The sequence below is a fragment of the Anomaloglossus baeobatrachus genome, chromosome 4 (assembly GCF_048569485.1).
Source record: "Anomaloglossus baeobatrachus isolate aAnoBae1 chromosome 4, aAnoBae1.hap1, whole genome shotgun sequence".
Taxonomy (NCBI): Eukaryota; Metazoa; Chordata; class Amphibia; order Anura; family Aromobatidae; genus Anomaloglossus; species Anomaloglossus baeobatrachus.
In genome coordinates, this window is record NC_134356.1 from 10,051,510 (window position 1) to 10,069,961 (window position 18,452).

The 18,452-nt window shown below is 60.6% G+C and overlaps 1 protein-coding gene across 2 annotated transcripts; it reads left to right on the top strand.

Moving 5' to 3' along the window:
* The first annotated feature begins 4,329 nt into the window (after positions 1-4,329).
* Positions 4,330-17,296, top strand: DCP1B (decapping mRNA 1B). 2 transcript variants are annotated; one of them, XM_075343604.1, is made up of 9 exons: positions 4,330-4,616; positions 5,576-5,616; positions 6,975-7,102; positions 13,594-13,660; positions 15,123-15,255; positions 15,472-15,591; positions 15,693-16,367; positions 16,456-16,686; positions 16,922-17,296. In XM_075343604.1, exons 1-9 carry the CDS (start codon positions 4,470-4,472, stop codon positions 17,003-17,005), a joined length of 1,626 nt encoding a protein of 541 aa, XP_075199719.1. In that variant the 5' UTR covers positions 4,330-4,469; the 3' UTR covers positions 17,006-17,296. The 2 variants fall into 2 exon arrangements, with proteins under 2 accessions (XP_075199719.1, XP_075199720.1); XM_075343605.1 differs by lacking the exon at positions 15,472-15,591.
* The last annotated feature ends 1,156 nt before the right edge of the window (positions 17,297-18,452 follow it).

The window sequence follows — 18,452 nt, forward strand, 5'->3', positions numbered from 1 at the left end:
CCAGGGTCTGTATACAGGGGGGCTGGTGCGGGGTCTGTATACAGGGGGGCTGGTGCGGGGTCTGTATACAGGGGGGCTGGTCTGGGGTCTGTATATCGGGGGCTGGTGTCTGTATATGGGGGGGTTGCTCCGGGGTCTGTATACAGGGGGGCTGGTGTCTGTATATGGGGGGCTGCTCCGGGGTCTGTATACAGGGGGCTGGTGTCTGTATATGGGGGGCTGGTCTGGGGTCTGTATACAGGGGGGGGCTGGTCCGGGGTTTGTATACAGGGGGGCTGGTGTCTGTATATGGGGGGCTGGTCCGGGGGCTGTATACAGGGGGGGCTGGTGTCTGTATATGGGGGGCTGGTCCGGGGGCTGTATACAGGGGGGGCTGGGGTCTGTATACAGGGGGGCTGGTGTCTGTATACAGGGGGGGTCTGTATACAGGGGGGGTCTGTATATGGGGGGGCTGGTGCGGGGTCTGTATACAGGGGGGCTGGTGTCTGTATACAGGGGGGGTCTGTATACAGGGGGGCTGGTCTGGGGTCTGTATACAGGGGGGCTGGTGTCTGTATATGGGGGTCTGGTCCGGGGTCTGTATACAGGGAGGCTGGTGTCTGTATATGGGGGGCTGGTCCGGGGTCTGTATACAGGGGGGGGCTGGTCCGGGGTTTGTATACAGGGGGCTGGTGTCTGTATATGGGGGGCTGGTCCGGGGTCTGTATACAGGGGGGCTGGTGTCTGTATACAGGGGGGCTGGTGTCTGTATACAGGGGGGCCTGTATACAGGGGGGCTGGTCCGGGGTCTGTATATCACGGGCTGGTGTCTGTATATGGGGGGTCTGTATTCAGGGGGGCTGGTCTGGGGTCTGTATACAGGGGGGCTGGTCTGGGGTCTGTATACAAGGGGGCTGGTCTGGGGTCTGTATACAGGGGGTCTGGTCTGGGGTCTGTATACAAGGTAGCTGGTCTGGGGTCTGTATACAGGGGGGCTGGTCTGGGGTCTGTATACAAGGGGTCTGGTCGGGGTTTGTATACAGGGAGGGCTGGTCCGGGGTCTGCATATCGGGGGCTGGTGTCTGTATACGAGGGGGCTGGTCTGGGGTCTGTATACGGGGGGCTAGTCTGGGGGCTGTATATCGGGGGCTGGTGTCTGTATATGGGGGGTCTGTATACAGGGGGGTCTGTATACAGGGAGGGCTGGTCCAGGGTCTCTATACAGGGAGGGCTTGTCCGGGGTCTGTATACAGGGAGGGCTGGTCCGGGGTCTGTATACTGGGGCTGGTCTGGGGTCTGTATACAGGGAGAGCTGGTCCGGGGTCTGCATATCGGGGGCTGGTGTCTGTATATGGGGGGTCTGTATACAGGGGGGGTCTGTATACAGGGGGGCTGGGCCAGGGTCTCTATACAAGGGGCCTGGTCCGGGGTCTGTATACAGGGAGGGCTGGTCCGGGCTCTGTATACAGGGGGCTGGTGTCTGTATCCGAGGGGGCTGGTCCAGGGTCTGTATACGGGGGGTCTGGTCCAGGGTCTGTTTACAGGGGGCTGGTGTCTGTATATGGAGGGCAAGTCCGGGGTCTGTATATGGGGGGTCTGTATACAGGGGGGCTGGTCTGGGGTCTTTATACGGGGGTGGCTGGTCCGGGGTCTGTATATAGGGGGGGCTGGTCCGGGGTCTGTATACAGAGGGGCTGGTCCGGGGTCTGTATACAGGGGGGCTGGTGCGGGGTCTGTATACAGGGGGGCTGGTGCGGGGTCTGTATACAGGGGGGCTGGTGCGGGGTCTGTATACAGGGGGGCTGGTCTGGGGTCTGTATATCGGGGGCTGGTGTCTGTATATGGGGGGGCTGGTCCGGGGGCTGTATACAGGGGGGCTGGTGCGGGGTCTGTATACAGAGGGGCTGGTGCGGGGTCTGTATACAGGGGGGCTGGTGCGGGGTCTGTATACAGGGGGGCTGGTGCGGGGTCTGTATACAGGGGGGCTGGTCTGGGGTCTGTATACAGGGGGGCTGGTGCGGGGTCTGTATACAGGGGGGCTGGTGCGGGGTCTGTATACAGGGGGGCTGGTCTGGGGTCTGTATATCGGGGGCTGGTGTCTGTATATGGGGGGGCTGGTCCGGGGGCTGTATACAGGGGGGCTGGTGCGGGGTCTGTATACAGAGGGGCTGGTGCGGGGTCTGTATACAGGGGGGCTGGTGCGGGGTCTGTATACAGGGGGGCTGGTGCGGGGTCTGTATACAGGGGGGCTGGTCTGGGGTCTGTATATCGGGGGCTGGTGTCTGTATATGGGGGGGCTGGTCCGGGGGCTGTATACAGGGGGGCTGGTGTCTGTATACAGGGGGGGCTGGTCCGGGGTCTGTATACAGGGGGGGATGGTCTGGGGTCTGTATACAGGGGGGCTGGTGCGGGGTCTGTATACAGGGGGGCTGGTGCGGGGTCTGTATACAGGGGGGCTGGTGCGGGGTCTGTATACAGGGGGGCTGGTCTGGGGTCTGTATATCGGGGGCTGGTGTCTGTATATGGGGGGGCTGGTCCGGGGTCTGTATACAGGGGGGCTGGTCCGGGGTCTGTATACAGGGGGGGATGGTCTGGGGTCTGTATACAGGGGGGGCTGGTCCGGGGTCTGTATACAGGGGGGGATGGTCTGGGGTCTGTATACAGGGGGGGATGGTCTGGGGTCTGTATACAGGGGGGGCTGGTCCGGGGTCTGTATACAGGGGGGGCTGGTCCGGGGTCTGTATACAGGGGGGGATGGTCTGGGGTCTGTATACAGGGGGGCTGGTCCGGGGTCTGTATACAGGGGGGGCTGGTCCGGGGTCTGTATACAGGGGGGGCTGGTCTGGGGTCTGTATACAGGGGGGGATGGTCTGGGGTCTGTATACAGGGGGGGATGGTCCGGGGTCTGTATACAGGGGGGGATGGTCTGGGGTCTGTATACAGGGGGGGATGGTCCGGGGTCTGTATACAGGGGGGCTGGTCTGGGGTCTGTATACAGGGGGGGATGGTCTGGGGTCTGTATACAGGGGGGCTGGTCCGGGGTCTGTATACAGGGGGGGCTGGTCCGGGGTCTGTATACAGGGGGGGATGGTCTGGGGTCTGTATACAGGGGGGCTGGTCCGGGGTCTGTATACAGGGGGGGCTGGTCCGGGGTCTGTATACAGGGGGGGCTGGTCTGGGGTCTGTATACAGGGGGGGATGGTCTGGGGTCTGTATACAGGGGGGGATGGTCCGGGGTCTGTATACAGGGGGGGATGGTCTGGGGTCTGTATACAGGGGGGGATGGTCTGGGGTCTGTATACAGGGGGGGATGGTCCGGGGTCTGTATACAGGGGGGGCTGGTCCGGGGTCTGTATACAGAGGGGGATGGTCTGGGGTCTGTATACAGGGGGGGCTGGTCCGGGGTCTGTATACAGGGGGGGCTGGTCCGGGGTCTGTATACAGGGGGGGATGGTCTGGGGTCTGTATACAGGGGGGCTGGTCCGGGGTCTGTATACAGGGGGGGCTGGTCCGGGGTCTGTATACAGGGGGGGCTGGTCTGGGGTCTGTATACAGGGGGGGATGGTCTGGGGTCTGTATACAGGGGGGGATGGTCCGGGGTCTGTATACAGGGGGGGATGGTCTGGGGTCTGTATACAGGGGGGGATGGTCCGGGGTCTGTATACAGGGGGGCTGGTCTGGGGTCTGTATACAGGGGGGGATGGTCTGGGGTCTGTATACAGGGGGGCTGGTCCGGGGTCTGTATACAGGGGGGGATGGTCTGGGGTCTGTATACAGGGGGGGATGGTCCGGGGTCTGTATACAGGGGGGGGGCTGGTGCGGGGTCTGTATACAGGGAGGGCTGGTCCGGGGTCTGTATACAGGGGGGGCTGGTCTGGGGTCTGTATACAGGGGGGGATGGTCTGGGGTCTGTATACAGGGGGGGATGGTCCGGGGTCTGTATACAGGGGGGGATGGTCTGGGGTCTGTATACAGGGGGGGATGGTCCGGGGTCTGTATACAGGGGGGCTGGTCTGGGGTCTGTATACAGGGGGGGATGGTCTGGGGTCTGTATACAGGGGGGGATGGTCCGGGGTCTGTATACAGGGGGGCTGGTCTGGGGTCTGTATACAGGGGGGGATGGTCTGGGGTCTGTATACAGGGGTCTGTGGGGGAAGCGGCTCCTGTAGTCTGTGATCAGTTGAAAACTCATCAATCTGTAAATCCAGCACAATTAAAACAGTGCAGTCGCCCATAGCAACCAATCAGGAGCCGGCATTCATTTTCTCTGAATAGTGATTGGTTGCTATGGCAAATTGCTCGGTCGATTACTCTCCCCTATGATCACGTGACCGCGCAGTTAGGGGCGGAGCCTTCTGCCGTCCGTTCTCCCTTCCCCGTGTCCATGGTAACCTGCCTCCCCGTTGCTTCGGGTGACGGCGCTCGGCGCTCCAGTCGCTGCTCTGCTCGGCGCTCGCTCCGTGAGGCCTGGAGAGCAGACGCGGAAGAAGATGGCGGCGCCCGGGAGCGCTCTGCTGGGCCGAGGCCTGGACATCAGCCTGGCGGCTCTCCGGCGGCAGGACCCCTACATCCAGTGCATCGTGGACGTGGCCAGCCAGGTGGCGCTGTACACCTTCAGCCACAAGGCCAATGAGTGGGTGAGTGTAATAATGGGGGAAACTTCGCCTGTGGGGCCGAGGCCGGATCATCAGAGCTCCCCAGACCCTCCTGAAATGCTCTGTGCTGCTGTGGAACTGCTCCTTCCTCTATGTGACCCTCAGCCTGTGACCTCCCCAGGATCAGTGCACTGCTCTCCTGAAATGCTCTGTGCTGCTGTGGAATTGCTCCTTTCTCTATGTGACCCTCAGCCTGTGACCTCCCCAGGATCAGTGCACTGCTCTCCTGAAATGCTCTGTGCTGCTGTGGAACTGCTCCTTCCTCTATGTGACCCTCAGCCTGTGACCTCCCCAGGATCAGTGCACTGCTCTCCTGAAATGCTCTGTGCTGCTGTGGAACTGCTCCTTTCTCTATGTGACCCTCAGCCTGTGACCTCCCCAGGATCAGTGCACTGCTCTCCTGAAATGCTCTGCGCTGCTGTGGGCCCTGCTCCTCCCACTGTCTCCAGCCTGCCCTCGTCACTTCAGTCATAGCCCTCACAGGATCAGTGCACCTGGCTGACATGCTCTGTGCTGCTGTGAGCTCTGCTTCTTCCATTATGTGACCCTCAGCCTGATCCACCAGGATCAGCGCTCTTCTCCTGAAATCCTCTGTGCTGCTGTGAGCTCTGCTTTTTCCATTATGTGACCCTCAGCCTGATCCCCCAGGATCAGCGCTCTTCTCCTGAAATCCTCTGTGCTGCTGTGGGCCCTGCTTCTTCCTCACCCTCAGCCTGTGACCTCCTCCCTCCTGAACAGCAGTGCATTGATCTCCGGTCGCCCCCTGCTGGTCACTGCTATGACAGGCTGTGAGTCACATTCAGACTCTGTAGCTGAGTTGGGGGTCCGGGGGGCTCTACTCCTCTTTTCATTCATTCCACACTATATACTTCTCCCCAGCTAGATCTGGCAGATAACAGGGAACAGTAGTCTATATTTATGTGTCTGATTTTGTGTTGCAGGAGAAGACAGAGGTGGAGGGGACGCTGTTTGTGTACACGAGGTGAGTGGCAGGAACACTCCACCTGTAGAGGGCTGGAGCGACGGGAACGCTCCGCCTGTAGAGGGGTCGAGCGGCGGGAACGCTCCGCCTGTAGAGGGGTCGAGCGGCGGGAACGCTCCGCCTGTAGAGGGGTCGAGCGGCGGGAACGCTCCGCCTGTAGAGGGGTCGAGCGGCGGGAACGCTCCGCCTGTAGAGGGGTCGAGCGGCGGGAACGCTCCGCCTGTAGAGGGGTCGAGCGGCGGGAACGCTCCGCCTGTAGAGGGGTCGAGCGGCGGGAACGCTCCGCCTGTAGAGGGGTCGAGCGGCGGGAACGCTCCGCCTGTAGAGGGGTCGAGCGGCGGGAACGCTCCGCCTGCAGAGGGGTCGAGCAGCGGGAACGCTCCGCCTGCAGAGGGGTCGAGCGGCGGGAACGCTCCGCCTGCAGAGGGGTCGAGCGGCGGGAACGCTCCGCCTGCAGAGGGGTCGAGCGGCGGGAACGCTCCGCCTGCAGAGGGGTCGAGCGGCGGGAACGCTCCGCCTGCAGAGGGGTCGAGCGGCGGGAACGCTCCGCCTGCAGAGGGGTCGAGCGGCGGGAACGCTCCGCCTGCAGAGGGGTCGAGCGGCGGGAACGCTCCGCCTGCAGAGGGGTCGAGCGGCGGGAACGCTCCGCCTGCAGAGGGGTCGAGCGGCGGGAACGCTCCGCCTGCAGAGGGGTCGAGCGGCGGGAACGCTCCGCCTGCAGAGGGGTCGAGCGGCGGGAACGCTCCGCCTGCAGAGGGGTCGAGCGGCGGGAACGCTCCGCCTGCAGAGGGGTCGAGCGGCGGGAACGCTCCGCCTGCAGAGGGGTCGAGCGGCGGGAACGCTCCGCCTGCAGAGGGGTCGAGCGGCGGGAACGCTCCGCCTGCAGAGGGGTCGAGCGGCGGGAACGCTCCGCCTGCAGAGGGGTCGAGCGGCGGGAACGCTCCGCCTGCAGAGGGGTCGAGCGGCGGGAACGCTCCGCCTGCAGAGGGGTCGAGCGGCGGGAACGCTGCGCCTGCAGAGGGGTCGAGCGGCGGGAACGCTGCGCCTGCAGAGGGGTCGAGCGGCGGGAACGCTGCGCCTGCAGAGGGGTCGAGCGGCGGGAACGCTGCGCCTGCAGAGGGGTCGAGCGGCGGGAACGCTCCGCCTGTAGAGGGGTGGAGCGGCGGGAACGCTCCGCCTGTAGAGGGGTGGAGCGGCGGGAACGCTCCGCCTGTAGAGGGGTGGAGCGGCGGGAACGCTCCGCCTGTAGAGGGGTGGAGCGGCTGTGAAGGGGCCAGATATTGACAGCAGTATCTGAGCAGAGGACTAGCACCGATCTGACCGCAGTGAATTTGGATTTATCTTTGCTCCCCCCACAGATCCGCGTCCCCCAAACACGGCTTCACCATCATGAACCGTCTGAGCATGGAGAACCGCACCGAGCCCATCACCAAGGACCTGGAGTTTCAGCTGCAAGATCCCTTCCTGCTGTACAGAAACGCCAGATGTGAGTACAACGGACACCGCCGGGTACAGTGCTGCCACTGACAGCCGCTGCACAGCTGCATTCATAGTTCTGCTCTTCTGCTGGTGTACTCCAGTCACATCCAGTGCTGCATCACAATTCTGCTCTCATTGTGTTAGCATTCTCCAGGTCACATCCAGAGCTGCATTTATAGTTCTGCTCTCCCTCTGTTGGTATACTCCAGTCACATCCAAAGCTGCATTCTGAGTTCTGTGCCGGTAAATGCGCTGCTAACAGTTTAGCTGGATTCTTGTGTGACGCGCTTTGTGCTGGGGTGACTTCCCCAAATCGCGACCTTGGTAGTGTCGGGAAGGGAGCACTGGTAGGGAACGTTGATGCCCCTAGGATGGTGGGGAGGGAGCACTGTTGTCCTGGGGAGGAGTTGGCGGGGAGCAAGTGCTGATGCCCCGGGGTGGGTCGTCGGGGAGCGAGCGCTGATGCCCCGGGGTGGGTCAGTGGGGAGGGAGCACTGTTGCGCTGGGGTGGGTCAGTGGGGAGGGAGCGCTGTTGCGCCGGGGTGGGTCGGTGGGGAGTGAGCGCTGTTGCGCCGGGGTGGGTCGGTGGGGAGTGAGCGCTGTTGCGCTGGGGTGGGTTGGTGGGGAGTGAGCGCTGTTACTCCGGGGTGGGTCGGTGGGGAGTGAGCGCTGTTGCGCCGGGGTGGGTCGGTGGGGAGTGAGCGCTGTTGCGCCGGGGGTGGGTCGGTGGGGAGTGAGCGCTGTTTCCCCAGGGTGGGTCGGTGGGGAGGGAGCGCTGTTGCCCCGGGGTGGGTCGGTGGGGAGGGAGCGCTGTTGCCCCGGGGTGGGTCGATGGGGAGTGAGCGCTGTTACTCCGGGGTGGGTCGGCGGGGAGGGAGCGCTGTTTCCCCAGGGTGGGTCGGTGGGGAGGGAGCGCTGTTGCCCTGGGGTGGGTCGGCGGGGAGGGAGCGCTGTTGCGCCGGGGTGGGTCGGCGGGGAGGGAGCGCTGTTGCGCCGGGGTGGGTCGGTGGGGAGGGAGCGCTGTTGCCCCGGGGTGGGTCGTGAGGAGGGAGCGCTGTTGCGCCGGGGTGGGTCGGTGGGGAGGGAGCGCTGTTGCCCCGGGGTGGGTCGGTGGGGAGGGAGCGCTGTTGCCCCGGGGTGGGTCGTGGGGAGGGAGCGCTGTTGCCCCGGGGTGGGTCGTGGGGAGGGAGCGCTGTTGCGCCGGGGTGGGTCGGTGGGGAGGGAGCGCTGTTGCGCCGGGGTGGGTCGGTGGGGAGGGAGCGCTGTTGCCCCGGGGTGGGTCGTGGGGAGGGAGCGCTGTTGCCCCGGGGTGGGTCGTGGGGAGGGAGCGCTGTTGCGCCGGGGTGGGTCGGTGGGGAGGGAGCGCTGTTGCCCCGGGGTGGGTCGGTGGGGAGGGAGCGCTGTTGCCCTGGGGTGGGTCGTGGGGAGGGAGCGCTGTTGCCCCGGGGTGGGTCGGTGGGGGAGGGAGCGCTGTTGCCCCGGGGTGGGTCGGTGGGCAGTGAGCGCTGTTGCCCCGGGGTGGGTCGTGGGGAGGGAGCGCTGTTGCCCCCGGGGTGGGTCGGTGGGCAGTGAGCGCTGTTGCCCCGGGGTGGGTCGTGGGGAGGGAGCGCTGTTGCCCCGGGGTGGGTCGGTGGGCAGTGAGCGCTGTTGCCCCGGGGTGGGTCGTGGGGAGGGAGCGCTGTTGCCCCGGGGTGGGTCGGTGGGCAGTGAGCGCTGTTGCCCCGGGGTGGGTCGTGGGGAGGGAGCGCGTCTGATATTCTATGGACAGGTCTCATTCATTGACTGCGAGGTTTATGAAGGGGCTTGAGCTGGATTCACACTTCATACATTCTCCAAACAGTATTGTGGTTCCAGCTCCGGGCGCCCCCGGGAGGCAGATCCGACTGACAGCAGCGGAGCCGCCCCTAGCAGAGAGCGAGCAGCTGCCGCTGTAATTACAGAGAGCGGGGTATAAGTATAGGGGGGACACCTGCCCCCGGGGACGCACCGCCAGCCTGGCAGAGCCGCACCGCGGGCCTCTCATCCGCACGTATGTAACTTCCTGGGCACCGCCGTCTTGTGTGAGCGACCTGTAACGTGAGGACCCGCGAGGCCAACGCCGGCAGCAAGAAGTTGTGCATTTACCAAGCGCCGGAGCCTCGTGCGCTGCTCTCTGCATGTAACCGCTGCCGTCACTGACAGCGAGAATCGCACCGCGGCAGAGGCACCGGCTGCTCACCGGGACCGCAGGATCACAGCTTATTAATAGTGTGCAATTACTGCCTCTCCGGAGCACGACACACCGCGGGAAACGATGGATCCTGCTATAGTTTGTGGTTACACCCCCCTAATATCGGATCTAGAGCTGTTCTCTACCGGCACCGTGTCCAGGTCTGTCACCCAGAAATCAAATATGTCTGAATGCCATAACAGCACAAGCAGACTCCATAGTGGCAGATTCTCCAGAGCTGCGCTCACTATTCTGCTGGTGCAGTCATTGTGTACATACATTACATTACTGATCCTGAGTTACCTCCTGTATTATACTCCAGAGCTGCAGTCACTATTCTGCTGGTGCAGTCACTGTGTACATACATTACTGATCCTGAGTTACCTCCTGTATTATACTCCAGAGCTGCACTCACTATTCTGCTGGTGCAGTCACTGTGTACATACATTACTGATCCTGAGTTACCTCCTGTATTATACTCCAGAGCTGCACTCACTATTCTGCTGGTGCAGTCATTGTGTACATACATTACATTACTGATCCTGAGTTACCTCCTGTATTATACTCCAGAGCTGCAGTCACTATTCTGCTGGTGCAGTCACTGTGTACATACATTACTGATCCTGAGTTACCTCCTGTATTATACTCCAGAGCTGCACTCACTATTCTGCTGGTGCAGTCACTGTGTACATACATTACTGATCCTGAGTTACCTCCTGTATTATACTCCAGAGCTGCACTCACTATTCTGCTGGTGCAGTCACTTTGTACATACATTACTGATCCTGAGTTACCTCCTGTATTATACTCCAGAGCTGCACTCACTATTCTGCTGGTGCAGTCACTGTGTACATACATTACATTACTGATCCTGAGTTACCTCCAGTATTATACTCCAGAGCTGCGCTCACTATTCTGCTGGTGCAGTCACTGTGTACATACATTACATTACTGATCCTGAATTACCTCCTGTATTATACTCCAGAGCTGCACTCACTATTCTGCTGGTGCAGTCACTGTGTACATACATTACATTACTGATCCTGAATTACCTCCTGTATTATACTCCAGAGCTGCGCTCACTATTCTGCTGGTGCAGTCACTGTGTACATACATTACATTACTGATCCTGAATTACCTCCTGTATTATACTCCAGAGCTGCGCTCACTATTCTGCTGGTGCAGTCACTGTGTACATACATTACATTACTGATCCTGAGTTACCTCCTGTATTATACTCCAGAGCTGCACTCACTATTCTGCTGGTGCAGTCACTGTGCACATACATTACTGACCCTGAGTTACCTCCTGTATTATACTCCAGAGCTGCGCTCACTATTCTGCTGGTGCAGTCACTGTGTACATACATTACATTACTGATCCTGAGTTACCTCCTGTATTATCCTCCAGAGCTGCACTCACTATTCTGCTGGTCACATCACACATCACTATATCTGTCCTCTGTGTCTCACTGTAGCGGTATTTGCCCCCGTTGTGCCGTCCTCTTACCTCCCGGGGGGACGTGGACGTACTCCAGCTCGGTCTCGGTGACCATGTTCCCCTTCCAGTAGACGCTGGGCCGGCGCGCCGTGTCCTTGGCCATCGGCCGGTAGGAGGCCGTAGCCTGACGGATGAAGGAATGGAACATTTTGCCGCTGTGAGTTGTGCAGATGGAGCAGGATTCAGTGCAGCGCAGCCGGACACAACATATTGAGAGAATGCGGAGTCCGGAGCCCCCGCAGACCATCGCCCCTAATCTCCCCGCACCCTGTCGCCTCCTCCGCTCCCGTCTCTCCTGATTGGGAGCTGCGCAGAGATTGGCCATCATTGAGCCTCTTCTCGTAGTCATGAGGGGCTCTGCGTCTCGTCACTGACACGTCCTGGTATGGGGGCACTGATAGCGGCGGGTGCGGGGGGAGCGAGGGGCACGACTCGGGGCACGACTCGCGGCACACAAAATCTGATGGTGACCGTATAGATAATTTATTGTATAAGACTGCGCTGTAATACTCCAGTCACATCCAGAGCTGCATTCAGTGCAGGAGCGAGGCAGCTGATGTCACATCCAGAGCTGCATTCAGTGCAGGGGCGAGGCAGCTGATGTCACATCCAGAGCTGCATTCAGTGCAGGGGCGAGGCAGCTGATGTCACATCCAGAGCTGCATTCAGTGCAGGAGCGAGGCAGCTGATGTCACATCCAGAGCTGCATTCAGTGCAGGAGCGAGGCAGCTGATGTCACATCCAGAGCTGCATTCAGTGCAGGAGCGAGGCAGCTGATGTCACATCCAGAGCTGCATTCAGTGCAGGAGCGAGGCAGCTGATGTCACATCCAGAGCTGCATTCAGTGCAGGAGCGAGGCAGCTGATGTCACATCCAGAGCTGCATTCAGTGCAGGAGCGAGGCAGCTGATGTCACATCCAGAGCTGCATTCAGTGCAGGAGCGAGGCAGCTGATGTCACATCCAGAGCTGCATTCAGTGCAGGAGCGAGGCAGCTGATGTCACATCCAGAGCTGCATTCAGTGCAGGAGCGAGGCAGCTGATGTCACATCCAGAGCTGCATTCAGTGCAGGGGCGAGGCAGCTGATGTCACATCCAGAGCTGCATTCAGTGCAGGAGCGAGGCAGCTGATGTCACATCCAGAGCTGCATTCAGTGCAGGGGCGAGGCAGCTGATGTCACATCCAGAGCTGCGCTCACAATTCTGCAGCAGGTTCTAAAGGATCTGCTACATTATGAGGGAATTTATGATACTGCAGATACAAAGAGTTAAGTGTCAGCGGCTCTGCTGCTCCTGTACACGACCCCCCGAGGGTCCGGCGTCCGGATCATCTCACAGAAGCCGTCAGTTTTTCCGTGTCGTGTTCCCACTCGTTATCCAAGTGTCGGTGGAGCCGGTGCCTGAGTGCGCGGAGATGGCGCAGAGAGGGGCTGGCACCGGGTCAGGGGGCCGCAGACAAGAGGCGCGATAACGGCCGGCCCAGGCCAGCACACTGCCTGGAGGCTGACCAGAGGATGGGGCATGCTGGGACGTCTGGTGCCACATCAGTATTCACAAATACATTGCTGACGTAGGACATACTGGGACCTGTAGTGCCATACTCAACAGGCCGCCCCCTCCCAAGGTGTGACGGCCTCCCTCTTTCCCCTCTTTCCCCCCTGTGACGGCCTCCCTCTTTCCCCCCTGTGACGGCCTCCCTCTTTCCCCCCTGTGACGGCCGCCCCTTTTGCCCCCTCTGACTGCCGCACCCTTTCCCCCCCGCTGACTGCCGCCCCCTCTGCCCCCCCATGACAGCTGCCCCCTTTGCTTCTCCCCCGTGACGGCCGCCCCTCCCCCCCCATAGTGACGGCCGCCCCTCCCCCCCCATAGTGACGGCAGCCCCCTTTCCCCTCTCTGGCGGCCTCCTCCCCCCCCCACCCGTGATGGATGCCCCTTCTTCCCCCCCTGTGATGGATGCCCCTTCTTCCCCCCCACTGTGATGGATGCCCCCCCTTCCCCCCTACCATAGTGACGGCCGCCCCCTTTCCCCCCTGCTGACGGCCGCCCCCTTCCCCCCTACCATAGTGACGGCCGCTCCCTTTCCCCCCTGCTGACGGCCGCCCCCTTCCTTCCCACCATAGTGACGGCCGCCCCCTTTCCCCCCTGTGATGGCCGCCCCCTTCCCCCCTTACCATAGTGACGGCCGCCCCCTTCCCCCCTTACCATAGTGACGGCCGCCCCCTTCCCCCCTTACCATAGTGACGGCCGCCCCCTTTCCCCCTTACCATAGTGACGGCCGCCCCCTTACCATAGTGACGGCCGCCCCCTTCCCCCCTTACCATAGTGACGGCCGCCCCCTTTCCCGCCTGTGATGGACGCCCCCTTTCCCCCTACCATAGTGACGGCCGCCCCCTTTCCCCCTACCATAGTGACGGCTGCCCCCTTCCCCCCTTACCATAGTGACGGCCGCCCCCTTACCATAGTGACGGCCGCCCCCTTCCCCCCCTTACCATAGTGACGGCCGCCCCCTTCCCCCCTACCATAGTGACGGCCGCTCCCTTTCCCCCCTGCTGACGGCCGCCCCCTTCCCCCCTACCATAGTGACGGCCGCCCCCTTCCCCCCTTACCATAGTGACGGCCGCCCCCTTCCCCCCTACCATAGTGACGGCCGCTCCCTTTCCCCCCTGTGACGGCCGCCCCCTTCCCCCCTACCATAGTGACGGCCGCCCCCTTTCCCGCGCCATCTGCCGCCCGCCCCTTCCCCCCTGGTGTCGGCTGGTTGGTGACTGACCTCTCTCTGTGTTTCTTGCAGTTCTCATCTATGGGATCTGGTTCTACAGTAAGGACGAATGTCAGAGGATCGCAGAACTCATGAAAAAGTAAGACTCTTCCCGGCCCCCGGCGCGGACGTCTGAGCCGCACGTGTGTGAGGAGATTACCCCGGTGTATACAGTGGTATATACCATGCGATGTGAGGGCTGACTGCCGCACACAGGGGCGCCCCCCGCTGGACGCTGAACCCTGCCCGTATCCGGGGCCGAGCCCACGCTGCTGTTTTGCTGTTATTTTCGGCTGATGAGTCTTCTGTCGTTGGATTTTTTGGGGAAAATATAAATTATTGATCAGTTTTTATTATGTTCTGGGGGGTTAAGAGAATTGGTTTTGTGCCCCCACTGAGCGCTCAGCAAAGGGGTCCGAACCGCCTGGCCCTTCCTGTAGCGCCAGCTCAGTGCTAAGTCTATAGGATAGGTGGATCCCAGCTGCCCCCTGTGAGCGGTCCGTACTCCTCTCAGGATAAGTGGAGCCCGGCTGCCCCCTGTGAGCGGTCCGTACTCCTCTCAGGATAAGTGGAGCCCGGCTGCCCCCTGTGAGTGGTCCGTACTCCCCTCAGGATAAGTGGAGCCCGGCTGCCCCCTCTGAGCGGTCCGTACTCCTCTCAGGATAAGTGGAGCCCGGCTGCCCGCTCTGAGCGGTCCGTACTCCTCTCATGATAAGTGGCTGCCCCCTGTGAGCGGTCCGTACTCCTCTCAGGATAAGTGGAGCCCGGCAGCCCTCTCTGAGCGGTCCGTACTCCTCTCAGGATAAGTGGAGCCCGGCTGCCCGCTCTGAGCGGTCCGTACTCCTCTCAGGATAAGTGGAGCCCGGCAGCCCTCTCTGAGCGGTCCGTACTCCTCTCAGGATAAGTGGAGCCCGGCTGCCCGCTCTGAGCGGTCCGTACTCCTCTCATGATAAGTGGCTGCCCCCTGTGAGCGGTCCGCACTCCTCTCAGGATAAGTGGAGCCCGGCTGCCCCCTGTGAGCGGTCCGTACTCTTCTCAGGATAAGCGGAGCCCGGCTGGCCCCTGTGAGTGGTCCGTACTCCTCTGTTGCCCCCTCTGAGCAGTCCGTACTCCTCTGTTGCCCCCTCCTGAGCGGTCCGTACTCCTCTCAGGATAAGTGGAGCCCGGCTGCCCGCTCTGAGCGGTCCGTACTCCTCTCAGGATAAGTGGAGCCCGGCAGCCCTCTCTGAGCGGTCCGTACTCCTCTCAGGATAAGTGGAGCCCGGCTGCCCGCTCTGAGCGGTCCGTACTCCTCTCATGATAAGTGGCTGCCCCCTGTGAGCGGTCCGCACTCCTCTCAGGATAAGTGGAGCCCGGCTGCCCCCTGTGAGCGGTCCGTACTCTTCTCAGGATAAGCGGAGCCCGGCTGGCCCCTGTGAGTGGTCCGTACTCCTCTGTTGCCCCCTCCTGAGCGGTCCGTACTCCTCTCAGGATAAGTGGAGCCCGGTTGCCCCCTCTCAGCGCTCAGTGGGGGTCTGGATGCCCCCGATCAGTCCCCGGCACTAACTGTCGCCGCTCTGCAGTTTCACCCAGCAGGAGCAGCTGAAGGCGCAGCAGTCGGCCAATGTCGGGGGGTCTCCGATGCCCCTGCAGTCGGAGGGGAAGGAGGTGGATATTCTGCAGATGCTGAACAAGGCAAAGGACGAGTACACCAAGGTGAGCGAAGGAGCAAGGGGTTAAAGGAGCGCTCCGGGATGTCGTAGGGGTCCATCCGCCGGGGGTCACGTTCTCCGTGTGCTCTGCATGGACGGGTCACGTGAGACTCTGTGGGCATGTGCCCCGTGCATACATAACCCCGGAGAGCCCCTTTGGTCCCCCCCGCACCGCTCGCTGTGATCCGCGCTGCTCATGTCTCTCCATCCCTCGTTACAGTGTAAACCGTGCTCCGAGCCCAAGATGATGACCGGCTCATCCGCCATCCACACCAACCCGCACCTCATCAAACCCATCGCCGTAAAGCCCAGCGACGCGGCCACCGCGCATCAGAGCAAGGTGACGTGTCCCGCCACCCAGCGCTGCCGTTCCGTGCTCCGCCGCGCTGCATTGTGGGGGACGTAGGTCTGCTTCTGATTGACTCTGTTTTTTTTTTTCAGCCGTCTGAGACGCAGCATCTGTCGCTCACCACCCTCTTTGGAAAAGCGGAAAAAGAGCTGTCGGAAAGTGCAGATCAGAGGGACCCGGCGCGCCAGACGGTGGTGCGCTCCTTATCCTACGAGGAGCCGGCGCGGTGCAGCGACCCCGGGGAGAAGCAGCTGTGTCCCGCCATCCAGAAGCTGATGGTGCGGGCGGCCGATCTACATCCTGTCTCCGAGGTCCCCGAAAACCAGCACAACGGCGCCTCCATCCCCCCCGGAGACGTCTTCAGTAGCCTCTTCCTACCGCTAGAAGACCCCGCCCCCTTATCTGGCCCGGACCATGTGTGCGGGGGGGACTACCTTCTGCAGAAACTTCATGGTTCACATTCCTTCATGGATCGGGGACCCCCTACCTTGGCACAGAAAGTCGTGGGGGCCGCACCCCTCAATTACTACGACGCCTCTCAGCAGAACCAAAGGACTCCTCTGTCGGTGGGCGCAGCGCCGCTCCCCTCACAGCCGCCCTCGTCCCCCCAGGAACTCCTCCAAAAATTGAGTCTAGCGCATCAGGAGCAACAACTGAACCCCCGGCCGGCTCTGGCCGCCAAATTCCCGGTCGTTACCCAGGGTGCACCGAAACCGCCGTGGGCTGAGAACGTGACCCTGGGGGAGAAAGGAAACCCGCTGCTCCAGGTAGTGACCACCGGGGGGCGCACATCAGGGACGCTTCTACGCCTGTTAACCCCACATTGACCTTGAGGACTGTTTGTTGTCCCTCCAGGTGATCTCCCCCCAGAGGATCCCGGCCACCGTGTCCCCGTCATCGCTCCTCCTGTCTCCGGCCGTCTTTACCCAGGCCGGCGCGAGTGACGCCAAAAACCCCCCTCCGCCCGCTAAGGACGCGGCCACGTCCAGCCTGCTGCTCCCGCGGTCATTGCAGGACGCCCCCAATATCCAGAGCAGCGTCCTCACCAAGAGCCAGCTCCAGGGGGCGCTGTTACACCTCATCCAGGTAAGGTCTCCGGACCCCCGCCATGTAGACAGACCTTGGCCCGGCAGCTTCTGGGGGGGTCTCCAGCTCTGGGGCGCAGGATGAAGGCTGTATCACGCAGCTGCCATCCCTCACCAGCTGCCATCCCTCACCAGCTGCCGGGCTCAGAGGTTTACATGTCGGGGTCCGGGCCGGAGTATCGGGGTCTCATATAGTCAGCGCTGATCACCATTGTCCTCTTTTCTTTCCTTCATAGAACGATGAGACCTTTCTGAACACGATCTATGAGGCGTACCTCTCCGTCCTGACCAGAGGGGGCGCCGGCGGCCGGAAGTTCTGACCCCGAGGACGGACACTGACCGCAGTCACCATGGCCCCATCTTTTATTTTTTTTTTTACCAGTCTCTTCGGGTTTGTTGGTTTCACGTCCGGCACATCATCATTATTATTATTATTATTATTATTATTATTTTATTATTATTTTTTTCCGATTCCGATTTTTTTTTTTTTTTTTTTTCAACTGTTAAAATATCCCCAGAGAGATTTTAATGTAGATATTTTTTTTTTTTCTAGAGGATTTTCTATTTTTCTCAGAAATTCCTAATTTTATGTTCATGGTTTTATTTTGTGAAGCAGAAAAATACAAATCTTGAGAAGAAAAGTGTTATTTTATTTATCGCCCACCAGATGGCGCCATGAGATTAGGACTGTGATATGGGGGAAGCCACATATATAGAGATGTATACAAAGCCGGATCATGATGGCTGATAACAGGGAGCAATAGATTGTAACTCACCTGTCCCCAGTAATGGCTGATAACAGGGAGCAATAGATAGTAGTCACCTCCCCCAGTAATGGCTGATAACAGGGAGTAATAGATTGCACTCACCTGTCCTACAGTCTGCTCCCCCAGTAATGGCTGATAACAGGGAGTAATATATTGTAGTCACCTGTCCTACAGTCTCCTCCCCCAGTAATAGCTGATAACAGGGAGTAATAGATTGTAAGATAGATGAGGTACAGTCTGCTCCCCCAGTAATGGCTGATGACAGAGAGTAATAGCTTGTACCTCACCTGTCCTATAGTCTCCTCCCCTAGTAATGGCTGATGATAGAGAGTAATAGATTGTAGCCATCTGTCCTACAGTCTCCTCCCCCAGTAATAGCTGATAACAGGGAGTAATAGATTGTAAGACAGATTAGTACAGTCTCCTCCCCCAATAATGGCTGATAACAGGGAGTAATAGATGCTATAGTGAAAAATACTATAAATACTTCCCTGTGCTACAACTGCCTGTACAATCTATTACTCCCTGTTATCAGCCATTACTGGGGGAGGAGACTAGGACAGGTGAGTACAATCTATTACTCTCTGTTATCAGCCATTCCAGGCTTTGGGGTGGCTCTTAATGTAGGAAATGTGAATAGAATATAGTGTATTGCTCCCTGTTATCAGCCAGCAGTGTGTGGGTGGAGGCCGGCTGGGTTGCGGTCCGGAGGCGTGTATGTTCGGCGGTCGTTGTACGGGAGGCTATATTTTGCGGGGGGCTATTCCTATTCTGCGGTCATGGAGCCGGAGATCTTTATTCCGCTGCTCGATGTCGTCCGGATCCATTATGTGTATCGTATGAAGAAGAGATCCCCTGAACCATTGCTCATCCTGATCCGCCTGGTGCTGACGTCCCTGCGGGCGGACAGTCGGGTCACTCTGCAGGCATCAGAGGGAAAGGCTGCCCCCTGCTGGTCGTACTGTCTGATAGCCGCTGTAGCTGCCCTGATGAGGCTGAT

What these genes read in the sequence shown, in the direction of transcription:
- DCP1B (XM_075343604.1), top strand. Translation starts at nt 4,470, where the DNA reads ATGGCGGCGCCCGGGAGCGCTCTGCTGGGCCGAGGCCTGGACATCAGC. An exon ending in ATCGCAGAACTCATGAAAAA is followed by an intron (nt 13,661 to 15,122) that starts GTAAGACTCTTC and finishes GCCGCTCTGCAG; the next exon opens with TTTCACCCAGCAGGAGCAGC. An exon ending in CGCTGTTACACCTCATCCAG is followed by an intron (nt 16,687 to 16,921) that starts GTAAGGTCTCCG and finishes TTTCCTTCATAG; the next exon opens with AACGATGAGACCTTTCTGAA.